At 40.8% G+C, this 14,184-nt stretch overlaps 1 protein-coding gene across 1 annotated transcript in view; it reads left to right on the top strand.

The window, feature by feature from the left end:
• PELI2 (pellino E3 ubiquitin protein ligase family member 2) overlaps nt 1-14,184 on the top strand; it is a 186,260-nt gene that overhangs the window by 45,411 nt on the left and 126,665 nt on the right. Inside the window, exon 2 of the mRNA XM_032179652.2 lies at nt 8,913-9,042. Within this exon, the coding sequence (XP_032035543.1) occupies nt 8,913-9,042 (130 nt within the window). The remainder of the gene's footprint in view (nt 1-8,912; nt 9,043-14,184) is intronic.

The following is a 14,184-nucleotide window of genomic DNA, read 5'->3' as shown; positions in this document are numbered from 1 at the left end:
TTCATTCTATACCTAGTTTTTTGAGTGCTTTTATCATGAAGGGATGTTGAATTTTGTCAAATGCTTTTTAAGCATCAATTGAAGGATAAATCCATTTTATCCTTCATTGTATTGATACAGTGTATCATATTGATTGATTTGCATATGTTGAACCATCCTTGCATCCCAGGAATAAATCCCACTTGATCATGTTGAATGTTCTTTCTAATGTATTGCTGAATTAGGTTTGCTAGTATTTTGTTGTGGATTTTTGCATCATTATTCACCAGAGATATTAGCCTGTAGTTTTCTTTTTTTGATGTGTCTTCATGTGGTTTTGGTATCAGGGAAATACTGGCCTCATAGAATAAGTTTGGAGAGTATTCCCTCCTCTATTTTTTGGACTAGTTTGAGTAAGATTGGTATTAGTTCTTCTTTAAATGCTTGGTAGAATTCAGCAGTGAAGTCACCAGGTTCCGGGCTTTTCTTTACTGGGAGATTTCTTGTTACAGCTTTGATCTTATTTGTTATTGGTCTGTTCAGGTTTTGGATTTCTTCCTGGTTCAATCTTTGTAAGTTGTGTATATCTAGGAATTTTTCCATTTCTTCTAGATTTTCTAATTTATTGGTATATAGTTGCTCATAATAGCCACTAATGATCATTTGGATTTCTGCAGTAGTATCAGTTGTAATATCTTCTTTTTCAGTTCTGGTTATATTTATTTGGGTCTTGTCTCTTTTTTCTTAGTGTGGCTAAAGGTGTGTCAATGTTGTTGGTTTTTTTCAAAAAACCAACTTTTTGTTTTATTGATCTTTTGTACTGTTTCATTTTGATTTCTGCTCTGATCTTTATTATTTCTTCTACTAATTTTGGGTTTGGTTTGCTCTTGCTTTTCTAGTCCTTTAAGATGCATCATTAGATTGTTCATTTGAAGTTTTTTCTCTTTTGATGTAGGCCATTAACAGCTATAAACTTCCCTGTTAGTACTACTTTTGCTGTATCTGATAGGTTTTGATATGTTGTGTTTCCATCATCATTTGTTTCAAGATATTTTTCAGTTTCCTTCTTAAGTTCTTCATTGACCCAGCCTGTAATGAAGAGCTGACCACCTCTGGAATGTGATCCTGTGATGCTGATGTAACCTCCACTTCTGGAGCCCACATCGCTTCCATTCCATGTGGATATCGCTGTAAGAGTTCTGGCTAGTTAAGGTAAACTGTGACGTCTCCAAAATGTGACTGGGAGCACCTAGCACCCCCCTTCTTGCTCTGGTTTCCCATAGAAAATTCTTATTGACAAGTACATTTTTAGGTGGCAGACATATTTTTAAGACTCCATCTTCGCACTGTATGCCAAAAAATGTCTTGAATTTAAAAACTGTCAGTGTTGTCTACTGGAAAGAGTATGAAATTTGGAGTCAGACAGAACTGATGTCACTTTAGGTTCTGCCTGACCTTTGCTGACTGTGTAAGTTCGTGTGTGATCAGCCATTCTGAGCCTTTTATCTGTCCACTAGGAGTAATAATGTCTCCTTCACAGGGTTTCTTGGCACATAGTAAGTATACAGCAAACGTTATTAATTCCCATTAATATGTGAATTAATATGTGAACTCTAAACTGTAAAACAGAAAAACCCTTTATTACTTGGTTAAGTTTCTTACACAGCATTTTCATTATTCTTTGCAGCTCCCAAATACCCTTATTATAAAGACCAACTGTTTGCTCTGCATATATGAAGAGTCAAATTTTCATCACACATTTATTAAATAAATGTTTTTAAGTCTCCAGAATAAAAAAGAAAGTTAAGCCTGAAAGGCTCTTATGGGTTCAAATTGAAATACCCCTGTTGCAGCAGCTGAAACAGGTGTGGCAGCAGCACTGGGACATTTTGTTTCTACAAACTCGCTGAAAAGCTTGCCAGCCCAGGGAACATTCTGACCTTCTTTCATGGGACAGTAACTTTTTGCCTTTGTAAGCAGAATTTCGTCTTTATGTCTGGGCTCTATTCTACTATACAAAAGATGGTTACTGTGGTTTGAATGTGCCCCCCAAAGTTCATGCGTTGGAAACTTAATCCTGAATGCAACAGTGTTGAGAGGCGGGACCTATAAGAGGTGATTAGATCATGAGGGCTCCACCCTTGTAAATGGATTAATGGTGTTATCTCAGGAATGGGTTCCTGATAAAAGGATGAGTTCAATTTCTTGCTCTCTCTGGTACACATGCTCTCTTGCCCTTCTACCATGGGATGAAACATCTAGGGAGGACAAGCAGGCCTCTCCAGATGCAGGCCCTCTGTCCTTGGACTTCCCAGTCTTTAGAACTGTAAGAAAGAAATCTCTCTTCTTTATAAATTACCGAGTCTCAGGTATTCTGCTACAGCAGCACAAAACATACTAAGATAATGGTCCTCTCATCAGCCAGCCAGCTTATAGATTTTCAGTGCCTACCATGTGTCCCTGTTACACTGTGCCAGGTGCCAGAGATACAGAAGGCCTCACTTTTTTAGAACTCACATTCCCTAGGAGGCAGATGGGCCAGCCAGATGGGGTTGTGAATGGGCAGGGGAAGATTTGGTGATAGTTTTCAGGAGGAGGTGACAGTGCTCCACTTAAAATAGATTGGGGACCAACCGGGCACAGTGGCTCACGCATATAATCCCAGCACTTTGGGAGGCTGAGGCGGGCGGATCGCTTGAGGGCAAGAGTTCAAAACCAGCCTGGCCAATATGGCGAAACCTTGTCTCTACTAAAAATACCCAAAATAGCTGGGCATAGTGGTGCACACCTGTAGTTCCTGTTACTCGGGAGGCTGAGGCATGAGGATCACTTGAACTCGGGAGGCGGAGACTGTAGTGAGCCAAGATCATGCCACTGCACTCCAGCCTGGGTGACAGAGGAGACTCCGTCTCAAAAAAAAAAAAAAAAAAAAAAAGATTGGCAGGGAGAGGATGACTGTGGGAAGGGTTTGGGGCTTCCTGTTCCAGGAATCTATTACTGTGTAACCAACTACCCCAAACTTAGTGGCTTAAAACATGTTACTTAATGTACAATTCTGTGGGTCAGGAGTTTGGGCCGTTCTGCCCCATGTGGTATCAGCTGAGGTTACCTGGTGGTCATCATCTGGTCCGGAGTGTCCATGATGGCTTCACTCATGTCTGCTGCCTTAGCGGGGTGGTTGGGAGGGTGGGTTCTGCTGGGACCGCTGAGCAGAGTGCCTACGTGTGGCCTTCCCAGCATGGTGGTCCCAGGGTAGTCGGCTTTTCACACTGGCCTTCGGAAGTCTCAGAACATCACTTTCTTTGCATGTTGTTAGTAAGCAAGCCACTAGAGCTAGCCTAGATTTAGGGAGAGGGGAGTTAGACTCCACCTCTTAGTGGGAGAAGAAGCCCTCTTTAATCTACCACACTGGGTTCCTTGATAGGAGAGCAGCTGGGAGACTTTAAGGAGGGGAGGTTGGTTGGTGTGCCGGGTGTATGATGAATGATCAAATGTACTTTTGGATCTGGGGGCAAAGATTGAATGATAGTGGACTGAAAAGCCAGCAAGTATTGGAAGCAGAATAATGGGTGTGGGTACTTTTCAAGATTCTTGGCTTTGTAAGGAGAAAATGGAAATCAGAGTGGAGGCTCATAGTGAAGCTTAGGGTTGGAGGCATTTGCTTGTTTTTGCTTTGTTTTGAAGATGGGTGAGATCACCAATGACTCATTCTTTTCCAAATCATGGTTGTGCATTTTCTTTCTCTTAACTGACCTCTTAACTGATTAGACACTGTTGAAATTCTTTGGTCTTTGGCGATATAACTTTATCCTGCTCCTGGTCCTTATGCCTCTGACAAAGGGCTGTTTCCTTAAATAGTTGAATTTCCCAGGCTCTGTCCCAGCCTTCCTTGCTTCCTTATTCTGCACCTTTTTCTTGAGTAGCCTCGTTTATTCTCATGACTTTAACTGCCCCTGCATGGTGAAGGCCCCAGGGTTATGATTTCTCTGGAGCTCCAGACCTAACTTCAGTTGCCTCCTCCATGCCTCCCCGGATGTCCCTGTAATTCCTGTTCCTATTTCTAACAATGCTGTCACTCTGACCAGGCCAGAAGGCTATATGATGTTCCCTTTATCCCTCACCCTGTGCATCCAGACGGGTTACCAGTTACTGTGAATTTTGTCTTTAAAACCAGGGTTCTTAACCTGTGGCTGCATCACTTGGGGAGCTTTGCAAAAATGCAGACCTGGAGCCTCATCTCAGGCTTATTGAACCAGAATCTCTTGGGTTTTAGGCATTCATATTTTTGTAAGGTTTTTTTTTCCAGGTGATTCTGATGTTCACTTTGTATTGAAAACAACTCTAAAATTTTTCTGTAATCCTCCAGTTCATCTCCACCAGCGCTGCTTTGCTTCAGGCTTTTATAGTTTCCTGTGGCTGCCATAACACATTACCACAAACTTGGTAACAACAACAGATGTTTATTCTCTTAACAGTTCTAGAGGCCACAAGTCTGAAATCAAGGTGTCGGCAGGGCCCTGCTGCCCCTGAAGGCTCTTAAGGGGAGAATCTTTCCTTGCCTCTTCCAGCTTCTGGGGCGCCAAATGTTCCTGAAACCTCTGCTTCCTGGGTTCAAGTGATTCTCCTGCCTCAGCCTCTCAAGTAGCTGGGATTACAGGCATGTGCTATCATGCCCAGCTAATTTTTTGTATTTTAAATAGAGACAGGGTTTCACCATGTTGGCCAGGCTGGTTTCGAACTCCTGACCCCAAGTGATCCACCTGCCTTGGCCTCCCAAAGTGCTGGGATTACAGGCATGAGCCACCATGCCCAGCCTTGGATGTATCTTTTTAAGGCCACCATTCAACCCACTGTACGTAGCTCCCCATGGCTATGGTGGTGCTGCTATCTGATCATCTTGCCTCTAATCTGGTCTGGTCTTGCCTCTAATTTCTTCCAATTCCTCCTGCACTGTGCCAACCTATGTGATTACTTTATATTTCCACTCATGTTAGCTATTTGCTTAAATCTTTCCAGACTTTTCATTCCCCTTAGGGTAGAAATCCATAACCCTTAGGGAGTACCAGTGATAGAGTTTAGCTCTGTGTCCCCACCCAAATCTCATCTTGAATTGGAATTCCTGTGTGTCAGAGGAGGGGCCTGGTGGGAGGTGATTGGATGGCCGGATGGGGGTTGGATTTCCCCCTTGCTGTTCTCTGATAGTGAATGAGTTCTCACAAGATCTGATGGTTTAAAAGTGTGTGTCACTTTCCCCTTCTCGAGCTTCTCTCTCCTGCTGCTGTGAGAAGAAGGTGTGTGTTTCCCCTTTGGCTTCTGTCATGATTGTAAGTTTCCTGAGGCTTCCCAGTTGAGCTTCTTGTTAAGCCTGTGGAACTGTGAGTCAATTAAACCTCTTTTCTTCACAGGTAGTTCTTTATAGCAGTGTGAGAATGGACTAATACAACGAGGGCATTACAGTTGGGCTCCTGCCTACCTTTTACCCTCCTTTCCCACTACTCTCTCCACTTGAACTTCATACTCTCCACAGTGCTGAACTGTGTAGTCCTCCTTGCCTTGCACATTATGTCACCCCTTCATTCTCCATTTAGACTTCTTACTTAGATTTCTTTTTCTTTCTTTTCTTTTTTGACAGTCTTGCTCTGTCACCCAGGCTGGAGTACAGTGGCATGATCTTGGCTCACTGTAGTCTCCACTTTCCTGGCTTAAGTGATCTTCCCACCTCAGCCGCCTGAGTAGGTGCGACTACAGGTGCATGCCACCACGTCAGGCTAATTTTCATATTTTTTGTAGAGGTGGGGTTTCGACACGTTGCCCAGGCTGGTCCCCTGGGCTCAAGCTGTCTACCCGCCTCGGCCTCTCAAAGTGTTGGGATTACAGGCATGAGCCAACGTGCCTGGCCAAGATTTCGGCAGTTCAAGCAGTGCTTCCACCATGAAGCCTTCTCTAATGCATCCTCCCACGTGCCTTGTGCTATAAGTGCATCTTGTTACATGTGTATTTATCTTATTTCTTATTGTGCCTTTCTCTCCTTTTGAGCAGAGAGCTCTGTGAAGGCAGGGAAGCTGATATTCATCATTGTAGCTCTGGTACTTGGCATTATAAATATCGAATGAATGACCATGTAGCTTAACCTAGTTAGAAACTTGTCTCATGGTGACACTGGTTTTTCCACTGCTACTTTAATTATTTCCAATAGGATTTTTCATCTAGATGTATTAAGTAAGTAGGCAGTCTGTAAGTAGGCTGGCTTATTATTTGCTTAACCTGCAATATCTGTGCCTCTATGCTTAGGCAATTTAAATTAAAATGTTTCTGCATGTGTTAAGGTTGACGCTTCTGGTTTTTTTCTTCCCTTTATATTAGATATGGCTTTTGGGTTGTAACTCATGGAAATCAAATTGAGTTAGCTGAAGCTAAAGTAATTTTGTCAAGAACAGCCGGAGTACATCTGGGCCAATAGAAACCCTTAAGGATCCTATTTCCATTGCTTTTTGCTGCTTGTCTCTGTTCATCTGCTTCATTCTTCACGTTGTCTGCTTTTTCAGCCATATAACACTTTGTGACATCCCCACAGCTCCTGCGTTTACGTTTTACAGCTCTAGCCAGCAACTGAGCATGGATGACTATCTCTCTGTCCCAATTTTGTATTTTCCAAAATTAGAATGTTATTGGCCAGGTTGGGTCAGATGTCAGCCTCTGGCCAGTCAGCCCCAGAGTGGTGAGGAAGATGTTGGCATGGCCATTTCACTCAAACGTGGTGCTGAGGTTCAACTTTTGGAGTTAAGGAATAGATTCCAGAGAAGGAAGTATAGTTGTGATCAGATAGCCAAACAAGCATCTGCTGCACTCCTGTGAGGCTAAGGCCTATTGATCTGGAGTCTATAGTTGAGGCAAGAAAGATGCAGCGCAGAGTTGTGCCAAACCCCTCTCAACTCCAGTGGGGATGGCACCAGATTCAAGAGGCTGAAGAAGAGACTCAGAGCCAGCAGATGAGACATGGGGTTTTGTTGGCAGCTTACATACAGGGGAGAGAGCCAGTGTGGGTGGGTTGAGCAGGAGAACCACAACTGCATATAAAAGGCATGTAGTTAACATAGCATTTTCATTTAACATGCTCCCCCTAACAACTGCCACCTGCGGACCTTCACTTAACCAAAGCAAAGGGCCGTGATATTCTGGAGATCCTGCGTTCCATGGGACTGGATGGGCACTCAGATGTTCCTCATAGATAAGGAATGACTCTCTGGTTTGGCCACTCTTGGATACCGTAACTTGGAACTCTGAACACACATTCAGGTGCATCTACCATACACGGTCGTTCTCAATCACATTATTGCTGTCAAGTGCACCTGCCATACACACAGAGCTGGGTAGAAGTGAAGGGCATAGCAAGCCTTGCCAGATCTTGTACTAATTGTGTGTAGGCCACGGTATTGAAAATGTTCCTCTAAGTTGTTTACAGTCCTGGCTTTAATTGTTTCACATATGCTTCCTTTAATATAGAATGTTCATCTTGATTTAAGTGACATGGAAATATATTAAAACAAAGCGGGTTTGTAATGGTTGTTGACTCATGGATACTTTATAGTAGTCATCACAAATACGTTTAAGAAAATAATGTACACGATTCTGATCTTGCCTGAGAAAAACTAGAGGAATAAGCCTTGAAATAAATTATCTTTTTATTCTGGAGACATTTTTATATAGCTGATATTCCTTTGTGCTAGAAATGGAAACATTAAAAAGACAGTGGGAATAACTTACAGTGATAATTTGAAACCATTGTCAGACTGTGGCGATGACTTGACTGGTGAAACAAACACACAAAGCCCCTTTCTTCCAACTTCTGTTCCCCAGTGGGCTTCACAAGTTCCTGCTTCCCTTGTCCGGCCACTCCCTTCTGGGTGTAGCTGGAAAAGTGGAGAAGGCCCGGGATCTGTGGGACAGGAACAAGCCACCAGACCTGCTGTCTCCTAAGCTTGGTGTTCTGGGGGAGCCTTGGAGCTGTCATACGTATCTGTGTAAATTTTAAATGTTCCTTCTTTTAGTTTTTTTTTTCTTGAAAAGAGCTTCCACCAAGGTGGAAGCAGAGAATAGTTGTGTGAATGTAGCAATATGGGCCATCAGTAAGAACATACAGGGGCCGATTAATCCAGAGTTAGAAAATACAACTAAAAATTGAAATGCTAACTGTGATCCTGCATTTCTTTTGAGCACTGGTATTAGCTAAATACAGGAAACCTGCTTAAGGACATTATATGTTTTCCAGATGACTTCTAAGTTATTTGACAATTTGTGGACTAAAACTCATGTATATTTTTGCAAGCTAATTTTTGCTAACAAAAATATGTTTAATTTCTGCAAGCTGTCTTTTGCTAATCTGACAGCGTAGGGTTCAAACAGAAATGAGAGTGAATGCGGAGGATTCTGAACTTTTAAGAAAGCAAGTAACTAAATTGGTTGTCTTACAAATAAAGATCCTGCAGACAACATTAACATGGTTTGAAAGTGAGAGATGAGGTTTAATTAGTATGCTATTTTCTAACTAGTTCATGTAAAAATATTTCTCAAATATATCTCTGGGGTCTATTAGAATGGTGCTAGTTGAATTTAGCCAGCCCTAATATGGCCTCTGCAGAATACTCATTTGCTTATTTATACTCTGCCTCTTTCCAAAAAGATTTGAAGAGTCTGACTTTATGAAATAGGAAACCTATAATTACTTGTACATCACTCTTAAATTAAGTTCCTAGAAGTGATTTGAATTTCATTACAGCCGAGGTCTGTGTTGCAACCCTTTCCTTTTGTGGAGTGTTTAGTGGGCAATTCTTTTATGACCATTCCTGTCTTTTCCCTTATTCAATACCTCTAACTTTTATGTTTAAAACTTGAGAAATCTGCAGATAGATGAACTCTTTCCTCTCTGTTTCTAGGTACAATGGTGCTTTACCCAATGGAGATAGAGGACGGAGAAAAAGTAGATTTGCCCTCTACAAGCGGCCCAAGGCAAATGGTGTCAAACCCAGCACCGTCCATGTGATATCCACGCCCCAGGCATCCAAGGTAGGTGGGTCTGTCAAGAGTTGGGAGGGTGCTGGCAAACAGTGACTCACAGATACTCCTTATCCGCTGCTGTCTTTCCTTTCGTCTTTTCATGTAGTTCAGTCTCTCAGACCATTTAAGGATGGATAATGCTTTGTTGTGAGGGGCCGTGCTGTGCATTGTAGGGTGTTTAGCAGCTTCTCTGGCCTTGACCCGCTAAGTGCTGGTAGCACCCCTGCATTCTTGCTCCCCACAGTTGTTAATCACCAAAAATGTCTCAAGACATTGCAGCCTGTCTCCTGGGGAGGGCTGGGCAGGTAAAATCTGTCCTACAGGAAGCACTGCTTTAGGATACCAAAGCAGCTAGCATTTATTAATTTGGAATAGATGTAGTTGAAACGTGATGTTCTTTATCCTAAAGAGTTTTTGTTTTAAATCTGGGTATAAACCTCATGATTTATTTTTCTTCTGTTAATTGAGTGTAGTAGGTGGTTTTACATAATCTGTATGTACATGGAATTGAATTTGTGTGGCTCCTAGAAGGACAAAAAGTATACATGACCAAGTGATAAAAGAGGCCGACTATACATATTTTTTTCTCATAATTTTGAAGTGAATAAAATGCTAATTAAAAAAACTGGTTATTTTATTTGTTTTCTGATCTATAAGTCAAGGAAAAAATCTGAGTTTTTATTGCAATTGATATATGTTACATAGTAGATTTATTACAGTGTTTCTTTAGTTAAATAAATTCCTTAATACATAGTCTTATTTTCTATAAAATATATTTACATGAAGCATTTCATATGGGGCTACTGGCTGTACCTGTTGATCATGAGTTTGGACCACCTGGCATATAAATGAGAGTCTTGATTTCCATTTTTCCTGAAAACCCACTTTTGGAAGAAAAAGGAATGGCTTCATGGAAGCATGTGTGATATTTATATGCAGTGTAAACATAGATCACCTTTGTTAATGTTTTTATTTTTAAAAAGCTCCTATTTCTGAAGCAGTGCCATTGAAAGAATTTGTTAGGAGGTGCCAATTGAAATGATCTTGTATTAATGAGGGGATGAGTAGATAAGAAAATATCAAACACCAAGGAAACAAAAAAGATTAATCTTTAGTAGATAAGCTAGAGCTAGAAAAAGAGAAATAAGCTAAACATTTTTAGGTGGAAAGAACATTTTATAAGGAAAACAAAGGAAATCCAACTTTACGAAGATTCTGAGGAAAGGAAGTGGTAAAATAGCAACAGAATCTTAAGACGTCAAGGAAATAGGAGAAACATTTTATACTCCAAAAATATGTGGTGAAGAACGATACCAAAACAGACGTTTTTAAGCGTGTGATGAGTGCCAGAAATGTTCTGGTGTTTAGATGTGGTCCTTAGAATTTTGTCTGTTTATTGACATTTTTTTCGTTCCTCTTTTTTAAAATCTTGGGTTCATATTAATACAATGGCTGACGTTTAAAAAAATGTATAGAAGTCTTGCTTTGATTACTCATGCTTCATGTTGTGATAGAATATGAAAATTTGCAACTATTGAGAGAAAAGTATCTCTTCTTTATTCTTTAGCCATGGCCATCTCCTCCCATTTTAGCCTTTTATGTTTTACTTTTATACCTAGATTTTACTTCAAGTTCTTTAGATTATTAATCTTTTGATAATTGTCGTCTAAGTCTGTGTTTAAAAATATTACCCACCGTACTAAAAGTAGGGCAGATTGGGTTTTGGTCTTGACCCTCTATATTTTATAATCTGGGAAAAATATATTCTCAGGGCCTCAGTTTACTCATTAGAAACTGAGTAAATTGGCGTCAAGCAGGAGCTCTGTTGAATTAGAAAATATACTTTGGTTATAACAATGGAAATTATTCTGGCTAAGATAACAGATGAAAGTAGGAGAAATTATTATAGGCTAGCCTTCAGAATCAGGGAAAAGTTGAGTAACCAGGTTTGAGAGAGAGGTGAACTGGAGTATCAACAGGAGTGCACGTGGATATTTTTTCAGGAGTGTTAGATCGTGACTTTCCTCCAACCAGCTTCTATCTCTTTTAAAGGTTTTACATTTTCAAGAGAGAGAATCTGACAGGTCTCCCCTGGGTCACTGAACTATGACCAAGGGAGATGGGCAAACTAAGACCAGACATATTTATTGTGAGCAGATCAGCCACCCCATGTTGCCTTTCAGACTCTCAAACTCTCATCCTGGCTAGCTGTACCCGGCCACTCCTGCTGCTTGGTTTGCTCTGTTGGCACCTTCTACCTCAGAGCCCCACATCTACCTCTTCCACCCCTTACTCCTGCTCCCTGTCAAACTCTCATCCCTGCCAGCTGTGCCTGGCCATTGCTACTGCTGGGTCTGCTCTGTTGGCACCTTCTACCTTGGAGCTCCAGCCAGTTGTGAACTCAACCCTTTACATGTTTAACCTTTTCTTCAGATACCCCTCCCACTTCCTGGCTTTAACTGAATCTGATTTTCAGTGAATGCACTCTTTTGTTATTTTTTCCATCTCATGTTTGTGGAACATATTTCAGTGACTCAGTACCTATCCCCGAGTCTCTTTCTCCCTGACCCTGTAGCATCTATGGCTTGTAGTACTTTAACTCTTTCAGTTTCTCTTCCACTTTCCCCACTGATATGGTGCCCCTTACAGCCCGTTGTCATTTGGAAATGAGAATTATCTCCAGTTCATTCTATTTCTGGATATACTTCCTTATCTCTTATCAAGATATCCAGCCCATTAGTCTGTCTCTGTTTGCCACGATTATTGGCCCACTTGGCCTCTCCAGGTATGTCTTAATTCCACTCCAGATTCTCTTTCTCTGGGCTCTATAGGTATCCCTCTTCCTGTGTCTCTGGCTCTCAGCCCTTCCTGACCCTAATGGACTTTTTTTGTTTTTGTTAGTCACCCCATGGCCCTTAAGAATGCCAGTAAATGTCATGGTACTTGGCAGACACTGGCCTGAAATGACAGTGGTTTGTGTACCCTGAGATTTTTGATGCTGCAGTATTGGTAATGAAAGTTCATCTTTGATTGGAATTGGGAAAGTGGGACCTAGAAGGGTAGGTGTGGTTATTCATTGCTAGGATTTAAGCTCTTTGCCTTTTGGCTGTCTTGTTTCTTCCCTCCACTACAATCATTCCCTCTGCCCACATTCTGGGGGCAGAACAGGGATATCCCTTTGCTGGTGGTCGTGGCAGCTGGGAAACAGGACCAGGACCTCTTAGTTTTCCACGCATGTCTATATCCAGGCTAAGTCAAATGAGGATGGCAAGTGTGTGCTACTGTTGTGTAATCTCTATTTGTGTAATGTTTATTCATGTATGTATTTGCTCTTAGAATAATACTCAGAGGTATTTCTCTGATTATGTAATGTACGTGTCTTTTTTTTTTTTTTTTTTTAATCAAAAGTCCTGTTTTATTTCTGGCCATTCTGTTGCATGGGCATAGGGCTTTTAGCAATTTATTCACCCATCCATTTATTCAACAAATATTTATTCAGCACCTTCCATGGCCAGGCATCATGCCAGGTATTGGATATTCTGCTGTGAACAAACACATCCACATGGAGCTAAATGTCTAGTGAGTAGGCAAACGAGAAAGAATCATAGGCTGTACATTCAACTGTGCATTGTGGAAAGCGCTAAGAGGAAGGGGGCACAGAGTTTACACAAGGTGCAAGGAAGGGCCTCTAAAAAAATGGTGTGACAGCTGTGAGCTGGAGAGGAGAGAGGAGTTGACCAAAAGAGCAGAGATCCAGGGGTCTTGTGGGTCTGGCTGGAAAATTTGGATTTTTATATAAGGGGAAATATTGAAGGGTGTGAAGCAGAGGGAGTGACATGATGTGACTGAGAATTCAAGTCAGTTTATGTGTTCATTTACTTTTTTATGATATGGGACAACTGTTTTGCTCTTACTTAACCAGTAAATAGTATGATGGTGGTGGTGGTGGTGGTGACGGTGTGTATACTGGTGCCTGATAGGAAATATTTTGTTAGCTGCATGTTTTAAATTTAGCAACATTACTATGGAAAACTCTTCATAATGGTTTTCCCTTCTCAGATTATGCTTTATTGAAATGTCCTTTTTTGGGTATTTTTACTTTTAAAAAGTAACTGAAAATCACTTTATTCCAGCTGGCCTGTTTCCGAATGGAAAATATTAGTGGTCTTTGATAGTTTAGAGAAACATGAGGGCCATTTAATGTCATTGCTACAACCAGGCTGCTCTTCACCGTGTTTGGGCTGCTGTGGCTCTATTGGTTGATAAAATATTGAAACACTTTCTTATCAGTTGATGAACAATACAACAGGAACCATGAGAAGTAGTAAAACTAACAATATAATTTTCAACATGAACTCATTCACCCCAGCTGATTTTGTAGGATGTGCTGGGGTCCACTTTGGAAGCGCTCACTGTCTGTCTGCTGAGCCTGTGTCTCATGGCAGTGAGTGGCATTGATCTCCTGCACGTTCATGATGGAGCTGGGGCCTCGGTGCTTCGGGAGAGTCATCAGCTTATCATCAGCCTCAGACTTTCTCATTGCTCCTGCTTTTAAATAACTGAGTTTTAAATAGGTCTTTCTTTGGTTTCTTTCATTGTTACTGCATTATAACTCTTGGATTAGTCGTGTGTGGTGTTTCATACTTAGAAGTTCAAGAATTAATTTGTTGAGTATTTTATTTTAAATAGGAGGCAATGAAGTTTGGATACGTTTTCTTTTTTTAGATGTCATAAACATGAATATTCTGAATCTCTGAGAGAAGAAAACAATAACAGTAATAAAACACAGCTAAGAATATCTTTAATACTATGCAGCAATATAAACCTGAAACAAATAATTTGTAGGTCTAGAATCAAGAACAATTTGATTTATTTCAACAAAAAATAATAAACATAAATCAGTTTCCAAAAAATTGAAATAACAACATCCAAAAACATTTTATCTGAGAGTTTTGACAAGGCAAAGGAAAAAAAATTATGAAGTATCAATATAATATACTGTATAGTTTAAAATAATTTTCTGACATAAAGTATTAGGACTTCAAGAATTGTTTTTATGTGAATGTAGCATGGAAGTTTAGGTTTATGGTCCTGATCATTGCAAAACATATATCTACTGAGATGCAAAAATGCATTTTGGAGAACTTATAA

This window comes from Hylobates moloch, unplaced genomic scaffold (genome assembly GCF_009828535.3).
Source record: "Hylobates moloch isolate HMO894 unplaced genomic scaffold, HMol_V3 SCAFFOLD_16, whole genome shotgun sequence".
Lineage (NCBI taxonomy): Eukaryota > Metazoa > Chordata > Mammalia > Primates > Hylobatidae > Hylobates > Hylobates moloch.
The sequence above is the reverse complement of the archived record's forward strand: the minus strand, read 5'-3'. Positions and strand labels throughout refer to the sequence as shown.